General features: G+C 39.5%; 1 protein-coding gene across 2 annotated transcripts in view; it reads left to right on the top strand.

The window, feature by feature from the left end:
• The first annotated feature begins 298 nt into the window (after positions 1-298).
• The window catches only part of ESR2 (estrogen receptor 2), a 48925-nt gene continuing 30335 nt past the window's right edge, over positions 299-18888 (top strand). Inside the window, exons 1-5 of one of the 2 annotated variants that reach the window (XM_064486015.1) lie at positions 299-807; positions 963-1279; positions 11448-11626; positions 12140-12583; positions 14278-14450. In XM_064486015.1, the coding sequence (XP_064342085.1) occupies positions 12231-12583; positions 14278-14450 (526 nt within the window). In that variant the 5' untranslated portion in view covers positions 299-807; positions 963-1279; positions 11448-11626; positions 12140-12230. Of the gene's footprint in view, positions 808-962; positions 1280-5827; positions 12584-14277; positions 14451-18888 lie in introns of those variants that run through there. The other variant, XM_064486016.1, reaches the window with a different exon arrangement.

The following is an 18888-nucleotide window of genomic DNA, read 5'->3' as shown; positions in this document are numbered from 1 at the left end:
TTTTGCCACGTGCATGGATAGTCTGATGATTATAGGCACAAATATGGCACTGTAGTCTAGCAATGGCCTCTGGGACACCTGCTACTTCCCTTTCGATATTTGCCATCAAGAAACCAGTCACTTCTTTGTGAATATCAAATAGTCTTACCAGTCCTCACACTATGGGCTACTGCCGGGTGGGTAAAGAGAGCTTAGGGACCGTGCAGATCTGGGGAACCGGAGCTGCCACCAGGGGACGCTCGCCCGCGGAGAGAGTTTGACACAGGCGACGCGGGGGAAGAGGGGCGCCTCCACAGCCAAGCACAGATTTCCACCTCCCCTCCTCCCCAGCCCTTCCTTGCAGTAGGTGAGTTTGAAGAGGTCCCTGGGATCTTTGGTCTAAGGCGAAAGGTCTTCCCAGCCAACCCTTGAGAGATGGGAACCCACACCCTCCACCTCCCGGCCGTGCAGCGTGGCCTTGCCTCTCGGGGCACGAAGCTGCGCTTGCCGCTGGGGACTGGACAAACCCAGTGCCTCTCTAGTTTCACCTCTAGATGCTTTAAAGAGTCAGGCTTATGTATTTAACGACGCCAAAGCACCCGGCCCCTCTCACACTCAACGTGGGTCAGAGCCTAGGCACCTGTTCCTCAAAGTGTGGCCGCCAGCCGTGCAGCATCAGTTCCGGCATCACCCCGACCTGGTTAGAAATGGACATTCTCCGGCCCCGCCCCAGACCTTCCAGATCCAAGGCCGGTGAGAGGGGCGCCGCCTGTGCTTTGGTACCCCTGCGCGTGACCGCCTCTGCCCTGGGTCTTCGACTCCGCACAGGTGAGTTGAATCGGGAGGCAGGGAGCCCGGGTCCTTCCGAGATCTCCCGGCAGCTGGGTAGGTGGTCACGTGGGCTCTTGGCTTCCTCCTCCCCCCAGTCCCCGTCTTTTAAAGGAAGGCGAGGCTCCTCGTTAAGTCGTTTGTGATCTTGGCAGTGTCTTCGGCTACTGGACCTTTTGACACCCACTCCCTCGCCCCTGCTGCTAGGCCGCTAGAAGCTAGAGGCTGCGAGAGACGCCTCTGGAAACTTGCAGGACGGAGAGGAGGCGGCAGGAGCCCGGCGGGAGAGGGACCGTCCTGGGCTGCCACTGGCATCCGGAGCTGCGGTAAAGGCTGGCGTTTGGGGTCTGGGCTGCGCGAGCTGCGCCCACGCTCCGCAGGTGGTGCTGCTGCCTGGCGCGGGGAGCAGAACTACTCCGGAAAAAGCACGTGCCGTGCTCTAGCGGTTCCTAGGCCGGTGTTTACAAGTAAGGTAAGTGCCCCTTCGCTCACGGTGTGATTTAACTGATTTTCTGTTTGGAATCTAGCGATGGGGAAACAGTAATACTGGGAACAATATAAGACACCCCACCCCCAACCCCCGCCAAATCTACCCGCCTGGAAAACTACTGGAAACAGTAATTTCATGTTCTGACTAAATATTTTCATCCAAGTCTATGGCAAATTAACTAATTAATTTGAGCCTGTGAGCTCTGTGTCGATTGTGCTAATATACATGTCTTTTAAAAGAAAAAAAACTTCTCTGTGTTTTCTCTACGGGTTTCCTGACAGTGGGTGAAACGGTGGCAGTGGGAAAGTTGACCAGGGCACTTTATCTTGAGTTTTATGGGTCTGGGAAGATGTGCATGCATCAGGCAGGTGGCCCGTATTTTCAAATATATTACCTGGCATACTTTAGTCATATCAGAAAGCAGAGTTAATTCTGACTGAGCAAGATTAAGATCATCTGGGCTGTTGTATTTGTTGAAGAGGAACCCAGCCACTGTTCTCTTAACCCGTTGTTTTATCATTCCTGCCTAATTCATATTGGATATAAAATTAAGTCAAGGGAGTATACTTTTTATGAAAAACGAAACTTGGATTTGAGTGGTTTTCTATTTAGGAAGATAAAGTTGACTCAATTTTGTTAGCTTTTTAGAAAGCAACTTTGTGCTTTGGTGTGGTACACGACACTTTTGAGGAAAGATTTTTATTTCATTTTGTTAGATTTCTAGTATTTACATGGGCATTCCATTAGGAATTTTCATTTTTGTTCTACGTTTCTACACTCACAGTGGCTGTTTTCCTTTGTGTGGGGGGGAAAGATGTTATTTTAAAACCGAACACATGAAAAGAAAGATTTCTGCTGTCTGTATTGTAAAAAGTAAATGTACTGTAATGATGAAGAGTGTTACACACTTATTCTTTGACTTTTATTTTTTCTGCAGAAAAAATATATATGTTTCTGCATACATTCCAGAAGAGGGAAGAATGTAACCTTAAGATTCCATTTTACATTTAAGCATTTTTTTTTCAGTTGAATTACTGAAACACTCTTATTTTGAAAGCCACCAGTCCTCTGTAACACTTAAGGCATATAAGTCATTGAAGCCAATTAAAAACATTTAGGACAGCTTTCATAGTGGTTCTGAGGGCTGCAAATAAATCTAATCACGCTTTACATTTCTCAATTCATTTATAACATGGAATAGGTAAAATTTAGTAGTAAATTCAGCCCTTAAAAATATAATTAGCATTTAATAGGTATTGATATGGCCAATTTTAAGAATAAGACACTGCAATTTTCTATAAATGTATATCTAACAGATAATGATTCAGATACATCTTATGATAATTTTAGTTCATGCTTTGAATCATTTTACATAATATCTATAAATAATAAAATAATTGTATAGACTACTGAAGGCTGAACTTGAATCATTTACTGGTAAGTTTTTTGATAATTATATCTAGAACCCTTGAGAAATGCATGCGTGAATTTTAGACTTCATTATCCAGTGCCTAGTACGTTGTTTTAGACCTAATAGCATTTTGAAAAGTCAAGCTTATTGCAGTATAATTTACATGGAGTGAAATCTAGCCTCTTTAGGTGTATCACTCTATGAATTCTGACTGTTGCACACTCATATAATCACCTCCACGATCAAGACAAAACAGTTCCATCACCCACCAGAAGTCCCCTTTGTGGTCCACCCTCTCCATTTAACCCCAGCCCCTGGAAATCACTCATCTGTTGCTTATATAGTTTTCCTCAAATATAGAGTGATTGCGACTACTTAAGTTAAAATACTTTCCTTAATAGGAGCTAAGTGAGGGCTGTGCCCGGTTTATGTGTAGATGTCATTTTTTTCATTTCTGTGCTCATGGTTTGAAATCTAGATTTTCCTGCAGGATATGGATGCAAAATCTTTTATAAACTAATTAAGTTTTACTGTTTAATACATTATTCAATTCAGTAAATAGTTAGAAGCCTGTTATTTCTAGTCACTCCTAATAAAATGTCAGATTGATGGCTTTTTTCTTTTTCCTATGTGCTATGAAAAACAAGAGCCTGTCTTTTAAATACGTACACAACTTCCCATTCAGAGAACTGCAGTTGGCAGTACCTAGGACATACAGAGGGGCCAGTTTATGAGGCACCAGCAAACTGGGTCGTTGGCATTTCTAACTGGAACAGTTATAGTTCTGGATAATAACTGAGGGCTTTACTCAGGAAATCTTTGTGTGGGTGTATTTGAGAGAGGGCAGAAGAATGAGGGTCACCTAGGAAGACAAATTACTGGACTTGTCTATATTTCCTTAAAGCGGGACTACAACCTTTTGTTGGTAAACGTTTTGTGTTCCACTGTCAAACCTGGGACTGGAAGGGGAGTTGAATGCCTTCGTTCTAACTTCCTCATTGGTCATGTCCTCTTGAATCTCCCCACCCACAGCTCTCCCCCACTCAGCCTTAAATGAATATTTGAATATGGTTCGATTTCCTAAAAGTGGAGCATTTTCTCTGGCTGTTGGTATTGGGAAGGAGCAGAGGCTTGCTCTCCCTCCAAACACCTGCCTTAGAGTGTGCAAACCCTGGGGTGAGGCTTTGTCCTCCTCCCATCTTCAAGTCCTCGCAGTTCTATTTCCTTTGCAGCTCAGTGGGCTACTAGGGGAATTAGGTTTTCTCATTTTAGAAAGTACAGATACATGTTCTTAAGATTTGCATGTGAATCAATTATTAATTATCAGTTCTGTGATGATTTTGAAGTGTTTTTTCTCTATTCTTAATCAATATTAGACTGAGAGCCTTAACATTGCTTGACACTTAAGACCTATTTTTTATCTTTTCCATGAAACTCCTTCTAGTGTCTGCTTTGTGAATGTGAGTTTATGACTTCTGCAGGCCACACACACGTGGAGTGTTCGAACTGAGTGCCTGGGGAAGTGTGACAGGCAGGCTTGAGAAAATAGCATAGGAAAATGTGGCATGTGTGTTCCACACAGGCTGCTAGCAGCTCAGCATTTTGGGCAGTGTCAAGAAGTAGTTAAGAAAGTAAAATTAGGCCAAAATCTTCAGGGTGACCATAAAGGCATCTTAACCTACATTGTCTAGAAACTCTGCCAAATACTGTAAGCATATTCAGTGGCATGCGAATAGACTGACCTCATCTTCTTGGATATGTGATGATAGGTTGCAGAATGCTTCCATGTACATCATTTCACTTCATCGTCAAGTGCTGTGACACGGTGGGACTCATACTGGTCCCTAGTCCTACTGAAAACGATGTGAAAGCCCAGGGAGTTCACGTGATTTATCTAAGATCCGCTGGCTTTCAGGCAGGGCTGAGCCTAGGACCCAGTGTACTGCATTGTCCACTGGGCAAGAATACACATAATAGCAGGCCGCTGATGACTGTCTTCTGATTTTTAAACCAGATTTGATGGGCACCTTACTAAAAATCAGTCTACTCTTTCTGGAGTGTCTTTCTGCCATTTCTAGGGCCTGCCTTTTTCCTCTCCAGGAATCACTGTCAACATTTGGAATTTTAAAAACTTTTTTTTTTAGTTTAAGAGCCATAATGTGTTCCCCAGCAAGTACACTAGAACACTATGTGTAATCCCATGTGTACAGAAAGCGTTCCTGCTGCACACAGACGTGACCCGAGAGGGCTCCACGCAGCTGTGTGTGCTGGGGGAGCGTGAGAGGGACCTCTTCCAGCAGAAGACAAGGGCTGTTCATCACAAAGGCTATGGGCCAACTATTATAGGCTACGGTGAGTAATTAAAGAAAATGGGAATGATTGCAGTCATTTCAGGATGTCCGGGTACATGTTCTTTTGTTGGCCAGGTGAAATTCCATGCCTGCCAGGCCCAACAATTAAACTGTTTAGAGACTCTCTTTCCCTGTTGTACCAGATATCGTGGTTATGGAGGCAAAGCTTGGGTGTTCAAACAAATGTGTTGAGAATATCCTTTCCCACAATGTTAAAGAACTTTAATCTTTTTGGAATTCTTTTCTTCAACCAGTTTATATCCCTGTGTTAGAGCAGAACTACTTAAATGACCACAGTTGGTTTATTCACTTTTCTGGACCTCCAGCAGAGAAGACATTCTTTTTGCTGCCTGTTCTCTTGTCTCCCAGGTCTACTGCAGTGATTTAAGTTCATCACCCCTTCTTGTGTCTTTGCTTAAGAAGGAAAAACCCTTCGCGTTGGCTATCAAGTTATTAGTTGCCCAAGACTCCACTGACAGATGGTTGTCACGTGAATCTGGATATATCTAAAATATAGCCAACCAAAAACCAATGTGGCCCTTTAATCACTGTCCAGAAACCAGTTCTCACATTGATTATCATGGTACTGGGGATGTGGGGGAATTCTAGAGAGGCTGGTGAAATCCGTATTTTCTAAGGAAAGTTGCTGTGGCAACTCATTGATTGCCTGGATGAATCCTGGCATTTGCTGTTTGGCGGTATGTGTCTGACAGGTGATTTCAGCCTTTCTGGGCCTAGAATGAACATTCTGTCGTAGGTGCGAATGAGTGATGGAATTGATCCTCTGCTCTTCAGAGAGAGAGACGTCATCTTTGCTTTAAATTGAGTGTTCCCTTTCCTACTGGATAGTGGGAAGTATTATTGCAAGTTCATGAATTTCCATGATACTGTTCATCACTTTGTGTCAGTAAAAGGCCTAATGAAAAAGGAAAAGACAGCAGAGGTTTTCTGACAGTTTGGTGTGCTGGCTTTTCTGAGCTACGTATGCTGATATGCTAAATATATTTTTTGGAGCAATGTAAAGTTGAGACCTCATGAAATTCAGTAAAACCTTGATTGACCAAAATCTTCAGAGAATAATTTTTTGTTTAAACAATTTAATTGATTTTTTTAAAAAGTTGATTGAGTACCAAGCTGAAGTCTCTTGTTCAAGTTCTTATTCTAAAATCCACTGCTTTCCTGCTTCTTAATTTCCTGAATATAACTGAATCTTCATTTGCTGACTGAGAGTGTTGAATTTATCCCATGTAAGTTTACCTTGAGCAGTGCTCTGTATAAGAAAGTTATACTGTGGTGATCACACTAAACTTTGGATATACTTTCTATTTATTAAATTGGGTAAGGCATCTTGTTTTCTTATACTTTTTTTCCCTAAGTTTGAGAAATCTAAAGTTAATTGCCACCTCTAGGTTACATTTTATTATGTATAAATACAATTTGTTATGTGTGTTACCTTAAGTATTTTGCTGTCAATTGTTGTAACATATACTATTTAAGTTGTGTGGTTAAAGTACTTTGTTTTTTTTCTTAATATTTTTATTGAAGTATAGTCAGTTTACAATGTTGTGTCAATTTCTGGTGTACAGCGTAGTGCTTCAGTCATATAGGAACATACATATATTCATTTTCATATTCTTTTTCACTGTAAGTTACTACAAGATATTGAATATAGTTCCCTGTGCTATACAGTATATTAAAGTACTTTAAATGTCTTTTGATTAAACATTGGCTACATAAGATAGGCTCAGATTATTTAGCAAAAACAATGCACTAAAACATAGTAGCCAAGGTACAATATTGAAAACATAAGCACAGAGAACAGGTGTATGTGTAGGTGGATTGAAATAGGAGGGGTGTTTTCAGGATAGATTGATAAAAGCCTCTAAAGAATACTGTCAGTTCTAGTGCTGACATCTAAAGGTTACCAGTGACCTAATTACCAACACCTGTGGTCTCTCCTGTATTCAGCCATTTGCTCTAACTTAGGTTATTTCCATTTTGTAAATGGTTCTTAAAAAAAAAAAAGAAAAGCATCTCTGTTTAAAACTCTTCTTTGATAGATAAAATGTGGAATATACATACAATGGAATATTATTCAGCCTTAAAAAGGAAAGAAATTCTGACACATGAGGCAACATGGATGAACCTTGAGGACATTATGCTCAGTGAAGTAAACCAGTCACAAAAGAACAAATACTGTATGATTCCTCTTATATGAGGTACTGAATAGTCAAATCCATGGAGACAGAAGTAGTAGGGTGGTCACTAGGAGCTGGGGGAGGAGGAATGGGGGCACTGTTGTTTAACGGGTGTTGAGTCTTAGTTTTGCAAGATGAAAAGAGTTCTGGAGACTGGGTGCACGACAGTGAGAATGCATTTCACACTACTGAACTGTAGACGTAGAAATGGTTAAGATGATAAACTTTGTTATGTGTATTTAATACAACTTTTTTAAAAAGTTTGGAAATTGCTAGTTTTGACAATAGTTAGCATTATATGCTTTATCTTCCATATTCTCTATTAGGAATCAGGAATTGTATATGTTAGGAAGCTGAGGGATTGAAATATGAAATCCTGTACTCATGATTAATTCATGCACATAGTTTTTAAAAGACTCCCTTGGTCCTATATTCGTCTCCAGCTCCCATTCTCTCTCCTGTCCCTTGTGGTCAGTCAGTGTTGATTAGAAGTGGTAGCAGCTTTGTATTAGTTCCTTGTCATTTCACCTGGTCTGTCCTGTCTCCTTCACCAGACACAGTGGTGGCTTCCTGAAGGCAGGGAACATGTTTTGGGACTCCTCTAGATTCTCTGTCTCAGCTCAGTATCATGCCTTCTGAAAATGCTCCATCTTTGATTAATACCGTTGATGGGTGAAATTGTGTATTTTCAACACATTTCTTTATATTCTTTTCTTACAACAATTGTTTATTGAATTGTAGTGGGAGGTGAATAAAATATAATGTGTGCCTTCAAGGAGCTTAAAATTTAACTGTACTTACTTTTTACTCTCCCACCCCATCTTTACCATTTCTAAGAATTCAGTATAGTTCTAATAAGGAAGATTAATTTTCTATGTAGGTAACTATAGGGATGCTGGAGTGAAAAATAGTAGGTAACTATAGGGATGCTGGAGTGAAAAATATACTAAGGCATAAAATGCCAACCACTTCACAATGCACTTTGCATATTTCTTATGGACATGGCTGGTTTTCTGTAGGAAAGTTGCAGGAGATTAGAGTGGAATGATGAGTTGGGGCAATACAGTGGAATGCCTTGACTGTTAGAAGAGCATGAGTTATTAAGAGGCTGGTGAGAAGCAGAGGACTGATCAGAGCTGGGTTTTTAAGAATGCTAATCTGGTTGCTCTGTGGACCTGGAGAAAGAGCTCAGTGGAGGCAAGGAACAGTAAGGAGCCTAGTACGGATGCACAGATAAAAGGTAACGAGAGCTTGCTCAGAAGGTGGCAAAAGACATAACATGGGGAAAGGCACTGTGGAGGAAAAACCCAGCGTGCCTTGGTCATTAAAGGTAATTGGATGGAGGGAGAAACTAAAGATAACTGTAATGGGCTTTGTCACATTGAACACAAATAGGAAATAAGGAGTGGTTTGAGGGAGGAAAATGATGACTTTTGCCTTGGATGTTTTATTAATTATCCAGTGCTGTGTAACAAATTATCATAGAATTTAGCAGCTTAAAACAACAAACGTATTATCTCACACAGTTTTTGAGAGGAATCCAGAAGCAGCTGAGCTGGATGGTTCTGGCAAAGGCCTTCTCATGAGGTTGAGGTCAAGATGTCAGCCAAGGCTACAGTCATCTGAAGACTAGACTAGAACTGGAGGATCGGTTTCCAGAATGTCTCACTCACTGTAGTTCCTTGCTGGCTGTTGGCAGGAGGCCAACATAAGGCTACTTGAGTGTCTTCACAAATGGCAGCTAACTTTCCCCAGAGTGAGTAGTCCTAGAGAGCAAGCCAGGGGGAGGCTGCAGTGCCTTTTATAACCTAGATGTGGAAGTCGATGCCATCCCTTCTGCCATAGTTTATTCATTAGAAGAGAGTCACTAAATCTAGCTTATACTCAAGGGGGAGGTTAGGCACCACCGTTTGTAGGGAAGAGTGTGGAAGAATTTGTGGATTTTTTTTTAAAACCACCATAGGTATATTGTGTTTTGAGGACAAAGGAAGGGAGCATTTAAATGATGTGAGGAATAAGGAATCAGGAGCTTTCGGGAGTCAAGTCACCTATGCATGGAAGTAGATGACTGCTGGAGCTGAAAATATTGAAGACTGAGAATTTCTTTAGGCAAGTTTCTTAATGATCTCTCTCAACCAGTCTCATTATTAATGGTTATTGTTCCCTTTCCCAGATTATATTATTCCAGTTATTTTAACTTTTAAAAAAAGACTTCCATTTTTAAGTTCTTTGTTTTATTCTCCCAAGGTTATCGTGAAAAATTTCAAGGTTACAGAAAAGTTGAAAGACTAGTATAATGAATATCCATATGTTCCTACCACCTAGATTTGGTAAATGTTAACATTTTGACTTATTTGCTCTATCTTTCTATCTCATCTATCCATCCAAATATTTTTCTAAACTATTTATTAAGTGCCATTCTTTGGTAAAGAAGGGTTCCCCAGGGGTGGCAGGGTATAGCTCAGTGGTAGAGCATGTGCTTAGCATGTACGAGGTCCTGGGTTCAATCCCCAGTACCTCCATTAAAAAAATAAAAAAATAAATACCTAATTACTTCATACACCTCCAAAAAAAGATAAAAAATAAATATAACTAAAAAAATTTTTTTAAATGGGGTTTCCCCTCTACTTTGGGATAAATCATAGATTCTCTTAAAAAGCTGGAATACAGGTTTAATTCTTTTTCCCTAATTACTAATTTTTAGAGTGAGGAACTGATGTAACAGTCACTTGCAATGGTGGCAGATGATTCTCTTTTTCTTCTCCTTTTTTGAACATCACTATGGACTCGTGGTCCAAGGGGTAAAAGCATATGTAATTTTGCTGTTTATTGCCAAGTGCCCGTGGAATTTGTGCCATTTTGCACTCTCACCAGCAATGTAGGAGACAGTCCGTGTTTTTTCCATAATCTTGCCAAGAGAGTCTTGTCAAACATTTGAATTCTTGGCATATGTGAGAACTGGTATCTTGGTGTAGTTTAATTTGTATCTCTTTGCTGAACAAGGTTGAACATCTTTTTATGTATTTTAAGAGCCATTTGCCTTCCTTTTTTTGTGTGTTCTATCTATGTCTTTTACCTATTTTTCTAATGAATTTTTGGTCTTTTTCACCGTAGTATAAGAGTTCTCTCTCTATACCAGGGTGATTAGCTCCTTGTTGCTGTTACAAGTTGGGAGTATTTTTTTTTCAGTTTATCATTAGTCTTTTGACATGGTATTTTATGATATGCAGATATTCACTTTTATGAGTTTATGTACTTTTATGCACATCTTTTAATGGCATCTGGATTTTGAGTCAGAGTTAAGAAGTTTTTATGATATGCTAAGATTTACTATTATGTGTACTGCATTTATGTACTTTTATGTACATCTTTTTATTGTATCTAGACTTTTGTGTGTTTTCCCCACACCCATGTTGTAAAGGGACTCACCTAAGTTTGACTCTAGTACTGGTGCAGCTCCCGCCCTTCTCCCCTCCTCTTTCCTCTCCCTCCTCTTTCCAGTTCTCTCTCTCTCTTTTCTCCAGTTTTCTTTTAACATTGGGGTCTCTAACATTTGGAGTTTATTCTGGCATAAATTCTTTTTCCAATGATAATTCTGTTGTTGGGTGCTTTCCTAGTGATTTGAGAAATTTGGCCACCTTTATCATGTGCCAAATTTCCAAAAACTTTTGAGTTTTTGAACTTGCTGTTTTGGGATTTTCTATTCTGTTGCATTGCAGTCTGGGTCCAATGAGGAGATAGAAACTACCTAGTAGGTTCAACAGGGGAAGTCTAATATAAGAATTACCAACTACAAGAAGAGATTAAGTATAAGATATAAGACACTCTATATGGCACCCAAGAGCTGAGGGGAGAGTACCCAAGGAAGGACAAATCTGGGGGATTCAGCCCTCCTTGGAAAAGATAGTTTGGCCACTAGTTAGTAGAGATATCTACTGGTTTAGACAGGCTAGAGTGGTCTGGAGTTGCAGGTGGGGAGCAGGCAGTCAGCAATGTGTGGTGTGGGGGCGTGCACTGGGAGTCCAGGTGTCCGCAGAGCATGCAGGTGCCAGAGATGAGGGTTGCACAAGGAATGGCTTCTCTGTGACTGCTTGGGCCACAGCCTGGGCAGGTGACTGCAGAAAGGTTCTCTCTATGCCAAGGCTGCAGGTTTGCAATGGGACCTCCTTCTGGATTCATTTCTGTCACAGACTCCACTGGATGTTGTCACACCCACCCCGCCAGCCTCTGCCCCTGCCGGGATCACAGCAGCCTCTTCCCTGCGGTGTCCCTGAAGCACCCTCTACTGAGAAAGCTTACACTGGGCTCACTTTAAATATTTAAAGGAATTCCATTGTCATAGAACATATACTGAAGAGTGCATTCAAAGGTGAGAGGCAATAAATTGATTATTGGCAAAGGTACATTGGCCTGTCTATTCCTTTTTTATTATTGGCGATTCATAGTGTATTTGAATATCTGTTAATGCTAGTCCTCATTGATCTGCTCTTTCAGGGTTTTCTTGGTTATCCTTGTTTGTTTCTTCATAAGAACTTTAAAATGAACTTACCTAGTTCCAGAGAAAGCGTTTTTATTTAATCTTCTGTTTTTTAATTTTTAAAAGAATTTGTATTAATTCTCATGGTTAACAACAAAAGCAGTAAGGAGGTGAATGAAGTAGAAAATGGGTTCCATGCCTCAGATTCCCACCCCTCTGAGGTTAACATTTTCATGTTATTTTTCAGGATGTATTTCTAGGTCCATACAAGTGTGTGTGTGTGTGTGTGTGTGTGTGTGTGTGTGTGTGTGTGTGTGTGTGTAAGTGTTTAGTAAAAATATGTCAGCCTTTTAAATAGTTATGCTTGTACTTGTAACTTAGAATTGCCTTTTCTTCTCCTTACAGCCATACCTGGCCATGACTCTTTGAGAACATTATGGTGTTCCTTTGTGCTTCTTCTCACAAGGAGTTTTCCTAGCTGTTACCTGTTCAAGACATGGATATCAAAAACTCACCATCTAGCCTTAACTCTCCTGTCTCCTTCAACTGCAGTCAACCCGTCCTACCCCTGGAGCCAGGCCCCATATATATACCGTCCTCCTATGTAGAGAGCCGCCATGAATATTCGGCCGTGACATTCTATAGCCCTGCTGTGATGAATTACACTATTCCCAACAACTCAGAAGTTGGACCTGGTCGACAGACCACAAGCCCGAGTGTGTTGTGGCCAACTCCTGGACACCTCTCTCCTTTAGCCATCCATTGCCAGTCGTCACTTCTGTATACAGAACCTCAAAAGAGTCCTTGGTGTGAAGCAAGATCACTAGAACACACCCTACCTGTGAACAGGTAAATCCAGTCTTCATTCTGAATTGTAGTTCATGGGAGTTATTCAGGTCACTTCATGATTTAGTGAGAATAAAGGTATGTGTTATACAAGGTCTTTATTAGTCACATAGATCACTTAAAACATCTGATATTCTGAGTTCTAGAATGTCTGTAATATCTATTCTGATAGTCTAGTCCTGATTAAAAAGTTAAGTTTACAGATCTGTGTTGTGGGGGGAATTCACTTTCATGACTACATCTTTAGAAAATAAAGATTTAACTTAAATCACTTTCTTCTTTTTGTTCGTTTTGTTTGTTTGCTTTTTGGGGGGAGGGGGAGGTAATTAGGTTTATTTATTTCTTTTTAACGGAGATACTGTGGATTGAACCCAGGCCCTTGTGCATGCTAAGCACACACTCTACCACTGAGCTATACCCTCCCCCACCCCAAATCACTTTCTTCTTGATTAAGTGATTTGGGTTTGAAAAAGAAATTTTTACTTTACTTTCAAGTTAGAGCCTTCTTACCTTGTAAATTGAAATCACAATTTAGTGTTCATGACAAATTGTGTTAAAGATAAAAGTAACTGTTGGTATTACAACTTAATGAAATACTAGATGCATGAAGCCCGAAAAGACATAAAAAAATTGGTACAAACTTTTTAACAATGAACTAAAATAATAACACTTCATATGTTCACAAAATAATAACATTTTATGAAGATTGACAGGAAACTATTTAAATGTAGACTTCAGTTGAAATTTCTTGAACTCTAGGTGCAAGGTAACATGGTAAATCATTTCCATTCAATTTATACTATTTTTAATGACAAGTGCAGCTACAGAGGACAGAGGTGTTCTAGGGAGAAGCATCGGGGTGAGATATGTTTCCAAAACAACCGAAGAACTAAGTTATTGCATATTTAATATTGAAATTTATTACTTTCATGTGCTGTCATAGAACTTTGAGAAAGCTGTACTACACAATTTTACTTTTGTTTTTTTAAAAAAATTGTTGGTAAAAGAGAATATGAAAATTAGGACTTTTTAAAGATAATGTTTTCTCATTCAGCCTTTAAAGAAAGAAATATTTTGTTTCTAAGCATGAGTTTTGCTAATATTTGGGTAAATTAAACCATAGTATAATTACCTTCATTCATAAATCAATCATACCCCTACCATTTCCTTTCCATAAGAAACACGCCCTAGCAAAATTAGGAACTAGCCAGTTGTGTTTTTGGTGCCTCTCTTCCTCTGTGGAAGCACTGGCCCCTCCCTCCACCTGCTTCCTTCAGAGCCTTCTCAAAGGACAGGTCCGTACTCACTCTCCCCTTCTCTTCTCTCTTCTCCCTTCTTGCTCCCTTTTTCTTCTCCCACCCTTCCCATCCAGACTCAATCTGGTCACTTGCTACACTCAGAGATGTACACCCTGATGGCTGTAGCTGGCCATCCAGTTACTGGTGCTCATCAGCACTGCATGGATGGGCATGAACTGGCCTGACCGCTTTCAGGCATCAGTCATTCCCAACAATGACTCTTCATAGATCTGATATCAGTAACAAAGGTTTTGCTTGATCAGGTATCTTGGAATATATTTAACATGAACCCTGGAGGGCAAAGAGATGAATTGGGCAATGTTCATGCTGTTTTTTCCCCTAGAAAGCCCCTGTTTCCTTTTAATGATCTTGGACAATGAATGTTTTCTTTGCCCCCAGAGAGACACTGAAAAGGAAGGCCAGTGGAAGCAGCTGTGCCAGCCCTGTCACTAGTCCAAGTTCAAAGAGGGATGCTCACTTCTGTGCTGTCTGCAGCGATTATGCGTCGGGATACCACTATGGAGTCTGGTCGTGTGAAGGATGTAAGGCCTTTTTTAAAAGAAGCATTCAAGGTACAAGAGTATTTTTAGCTGCTTCTTTAGTTCTCCACTTTTGCTTTCAAACAAGTTTGCAGGTGACCTGGCATAAATTTCACTGTTGGCCTGCTTGGTACTCAAAATACTTGATGTGCAGTTCAGAGGATCATGTGTGTTTGGGGGCAGGGTGGATTGTTTAGTGTAGAGCACTTTGTCTTTAACTGCGGATCTCTACCCCAGAACCCAAATGGGTCTCACCCTACCCATCACCCATCGCTGTCTTCTTGGGAGAAGACGCCTACTTACAACCCTTGTGAAGATAAAGCTTGGGGAAAAAAAGTGTGCTCGCTAGGAACTGCAAAGATTGTTTCTTCCTTTGACTTATGTTTAATATCTGGCATATGTAACAGTCATGGTGGGCTGGCTCCTGAGGAAGAGAGAATAAATACATTTTATGGAAAAGGTCAGAAATCAGTAGTTCAACTCCAGTGGACTTTGAGAATTGACCCAGAGGCGTATCTTGCCCTTAACTAGTGGTGCCTCCCTTCACAATCCCCTTATTTTCTGGTCTGGGTTTAGACTGTTTCCCTACCCTTCTCCAGATTTCTGCTGGGCTGGGTTTTATTTGTTTGTTTTAAATCACGTTTTTAATCAATTTGAAATTGTGCACTCCTAGTTTCAAGGCCAGTCAGACCCTCACCGCACCACATGGAGGAAGGTCCTTGCCGCTCTCCTTCCCTTGCCAGCTCTAATTTGCTGAAGTCACCTTCTTTTGTGTTCTCATCTGTCTCTGCCCCGTAACCCCTCCCCTAGTAGCCCCCCTCCCAGGCAGTGTCCAGTGTTCTCATCTCAGAACTCCCTTCCCTTTTCTGCCAGAGCCTCAGTGCCTTATTCTTATCTGGTGAAGGAAAGCAACCTTAAAGCAATTCATAGTGTGCCAAAGGCAAACAGCAATTTACTGAGTTAATTCACCCAATGATAACTCTAGATTAAGAGAACATTTTACTTCAAGCAGAGAAACTGATGGAATGCAGAGGGTGGTGAGCATAGAATGTTAGTAAATAAAGAGTCCCTTTCCTGTGAATCCTCTGAAATTCATCCTGCAGAGGTCCTAGGTCCTCCACTTAGCCGCTCTGTGACTTGACTTTCCAGCCTGTTTCTTACCTGTGAAATGGAGATGCTCACAGGGATGATCTAAAATGAAGTGAGGTTGGTTATGTGAAAATATTTGGTCAATTGTAAACATCCTACAAATTCAGGATAATCTAGTTTTTCTTCTAACTCTTCTGTATTTAGATATCAAGATCTTTTCTTTCTTCCTTGTATTTCTCTTCTAATCCTAATCTCATTTAAACCTACCTCCTCTAAAATCTTCATAGTTAGGTGGATGAGGGCCCTCTGCCATTTCCAAACTTAATTTTCTTATCAAAGGAAAAACAGCACAGATAAAGGAAGATGATGTCATCAAATGCTGTCAGAACATAAACTGTGTTGTCTGCTTATTTTTGCTTTTACACACACAGAGCTTTTCATTCTATATTTAACATACTCAGTGCTTGAAATTTTTTGTTTATGATGATTGTACTAGTAGATTATAAGGCCAGGTCCAGTTTCCAGCTGTATATGATAAGAACAACTCAGATTTTCTGAAATTCAGAACAGAGCTCTTGATAGGATGACAATTCTCTGTCTTGTTGAGGTTCTAGAATTTTATCTTCTAAGGAAATTTTACCCAGACAACTAACTACATCCTTTAAAAAGAAATTCTTCTTATTTGCTGTTGGGGAAAAGTTCCTCTGCATGAAGTATTTTCCATAATATTTCGTGAACCCTGAGACCATAGCTGATAACAATGAAAAGTAAGTTTCCTCTGCTTTCCCTGTGTCATTCCTTCCTGCTGCATCAGCAGAGGATCTGTTAGGAAAGTCACATCCTAAAAGTACAAATGGGAGTTAGTGCTCTTACAGTTGCTTAATGCCTAAATGATTGTTTCTTTGGTCTCTTCATATTTTTGGCATCCTCTTGTATAAAGGCATTGCAGTAGCTGAAAATGGCCACTCAGTTCTTCTGGTATATTGAATGAAATAAGAATCAAATGTGTTTTCATAAATTGTTAACTTTCTCCACATTGTTATATTACATAATTCCATTTTCATTGATTTAAAAAAAAAAAGGAACTTATTTTTTGTTTGAGATTTAATTTACATACAATGAAATTTCCCTATTTTAACTCTATAGTTTTATGAATTTTGAGAATACATGTAGTCCTGTAACCACAACCATAATTAAGATATGGAATATTACATTCATCCCAGAAAGTTTCCTCATGCCAATTTCACCCCAACCTCCCAGGCTCTAGAAAACTTGATCTATTTTCTGTCCCTCTAGTTTTGCCTCTTCTAGAATGTCATATACTTGAGTCATAAAGTATGTGACCATTTGTGTGTGGTTTCTTTCACTTACCATGTTGCCTCTAAGATTTATCTGTTGCTGTATGTATTAGTAGTTCATTCCTTTCTGTTACTAATATTCCAGTAGATGTATGCCAGTTTCTTTATTTGTCCATTTGAGTTGTGTCTAGGAGTAAACTTACTATTTTCCAAAGTGGATGAAACATTTTGTATTCTCGGTAGCAACGTATGAGAGTTCTAGTTGCTCCACATTCTTATCAAAACTTGATACTGTCAGTCTTTTAAATTTTAGCCATTCTGTTGGGTATGTAGTTATATCTCCCTGTGGATGTAATTTTCATTTTCTTGATTACTGATGATTTTGAACACTTTTTCATTTGTTCATTGATTTTTCTATATATATGATGTACATTAAGTTCTTATATATATTAGTGTTTAGTCTGACTGTTCTGTTGATCTGTGTCTTCATTCTTGTTTAAGCACCACATTATTTTAACTATTGTAATTTTATTGTAAATGTTAATACATGCCACTATAAATACCTCCTATTTTTAAAATATCCTGGCTATTTTCTCATGTTTATTTGTCTACAAGAACATTAGAATAACTTTATTAAGTGGCCTCCCATCCTTAATATTAAGAACAGTGGATCTTTTATTAAACCTAAGAATTATTTTAGGAGGAATCTTTGTTATAGTCTTCACATCCAGAAGCACGTCTCCATTTATTTAGGTCTTTTATATCTCTTACAAAGTTTTGTTGGTTTTTGATATGTATTTGGCCCATTTCCCTATGATGTTTCCATAAATTTCATCCTTTTGGCTATTTTCTATCTATACATAATAATAGTATTACTGTTCTACATGCTTTCACTTTGGTGTTCATAATAACCTTTTACCATTGTCCTTGGACAGTTGAAATCTATCTGCCTGCAGCTCATGAATCTTCAACTCTTTGTCTCTTAAGACATTATAGGCTAAGCTTTAAATGGGAAGCTCCAGCAGCCCATAGTTTGTGTAAAGGATTCTTGGAGGCATATATTTCATTACTTGGGACTTACTTAGTCTTGAACTCAAGAATAATGTCCTGAGGGAGCAAAACACAAGGTAGATGCCTGCTGCTTTAAGAGTATTGGTGAGGGGATGGGTGATAAACATATTGCTCTATTTTAAAAATAAGAACTGGGAAGCTGAGCTGATACTGAACTCAGATCTTTTGATTTCAAGTTCAGTGCTGTCTCTTCCCTCCATGCAGTGGGATATGAATGATAATTAGTATTCAGACAGACTCAGTAATTTTGCAGAGGGAAGAAAGATAATCTTTTATGTTTTATAGTATAAAATGTACATTTTCCTATAAAGCTCTATATCTTAATTAAAAGAATTAGCTTTATATTTTGCTTTTAATTTTGCTTTGAGCTTTTCTCTCAGCTCTGTCGGTAGGGAGCAGCATGCTTCTCAGACTGTTGCATGGAACAAGGAGACCACGTTCATATATTAGGTGGCTGGCGCAGTTCAAGGAAGACTTTTTTCTTTTTGCCAGAAGTGAAGTGAATTACCATGACCTTTTGCATAAGACATTTTCTAGGCTATTTTATTGAGTGTGTTCATATAATTGTGCTTTCTGATCTTTTTTTTTTTAAGTAAAATGATCTTTTACAGTAAACTCTGTGAGAAAAATAAAAGTCAACCTCTAGTTGTCCTTTAAATGCTTAATGTTATAAACCGCTTTACAAAACCAATAAGGATGACATCATGTATAGTTCTTGGAGTTTTTAGAAGGTACTTAGAAGATTGCTCCTGCTATGGAAATACTGTGGGATTACATGTATCTTCTAACTATAAAGCATTATGTTCTAAAGTATAATAGAAAGTTACTGATTAGAAATGTATTTTGGCTTTTAAATTTTATTTTCAAATAGTGTGAGGGTAAAAGCAGTAACAGGATAATTAGCTGTTCCTTAAAAAATTTTTTTTAGCACACCTTATATTACCCCCTACTCTTGGGTGTGTGTAGAAACTGTAAATACGATGAAAGGAGTTGCTCCCTTGGTTAGGTTACAT

The sequence above is a fragment of the Camelus dromedarius genome, chromosome 5 (genome assembly GCF_036321535.1).
Source record: "Camelus dromedarius isolate mCamDro1 chromosome 5, mCamDro1.pat, whole genome shotgun sequence".
Classification (NCBI taxonomy): Eukaryota; Metazoa; Chordata; class Mammalia; order Artiodactyla; family Camelidae; genus Camelus; species Camelus dromedarius.
The sequence above is the reverse complement of the archived record's forward strand: the minus strand, read 5'-3'. Positions and strand labels throughout refer to the sequence as shown.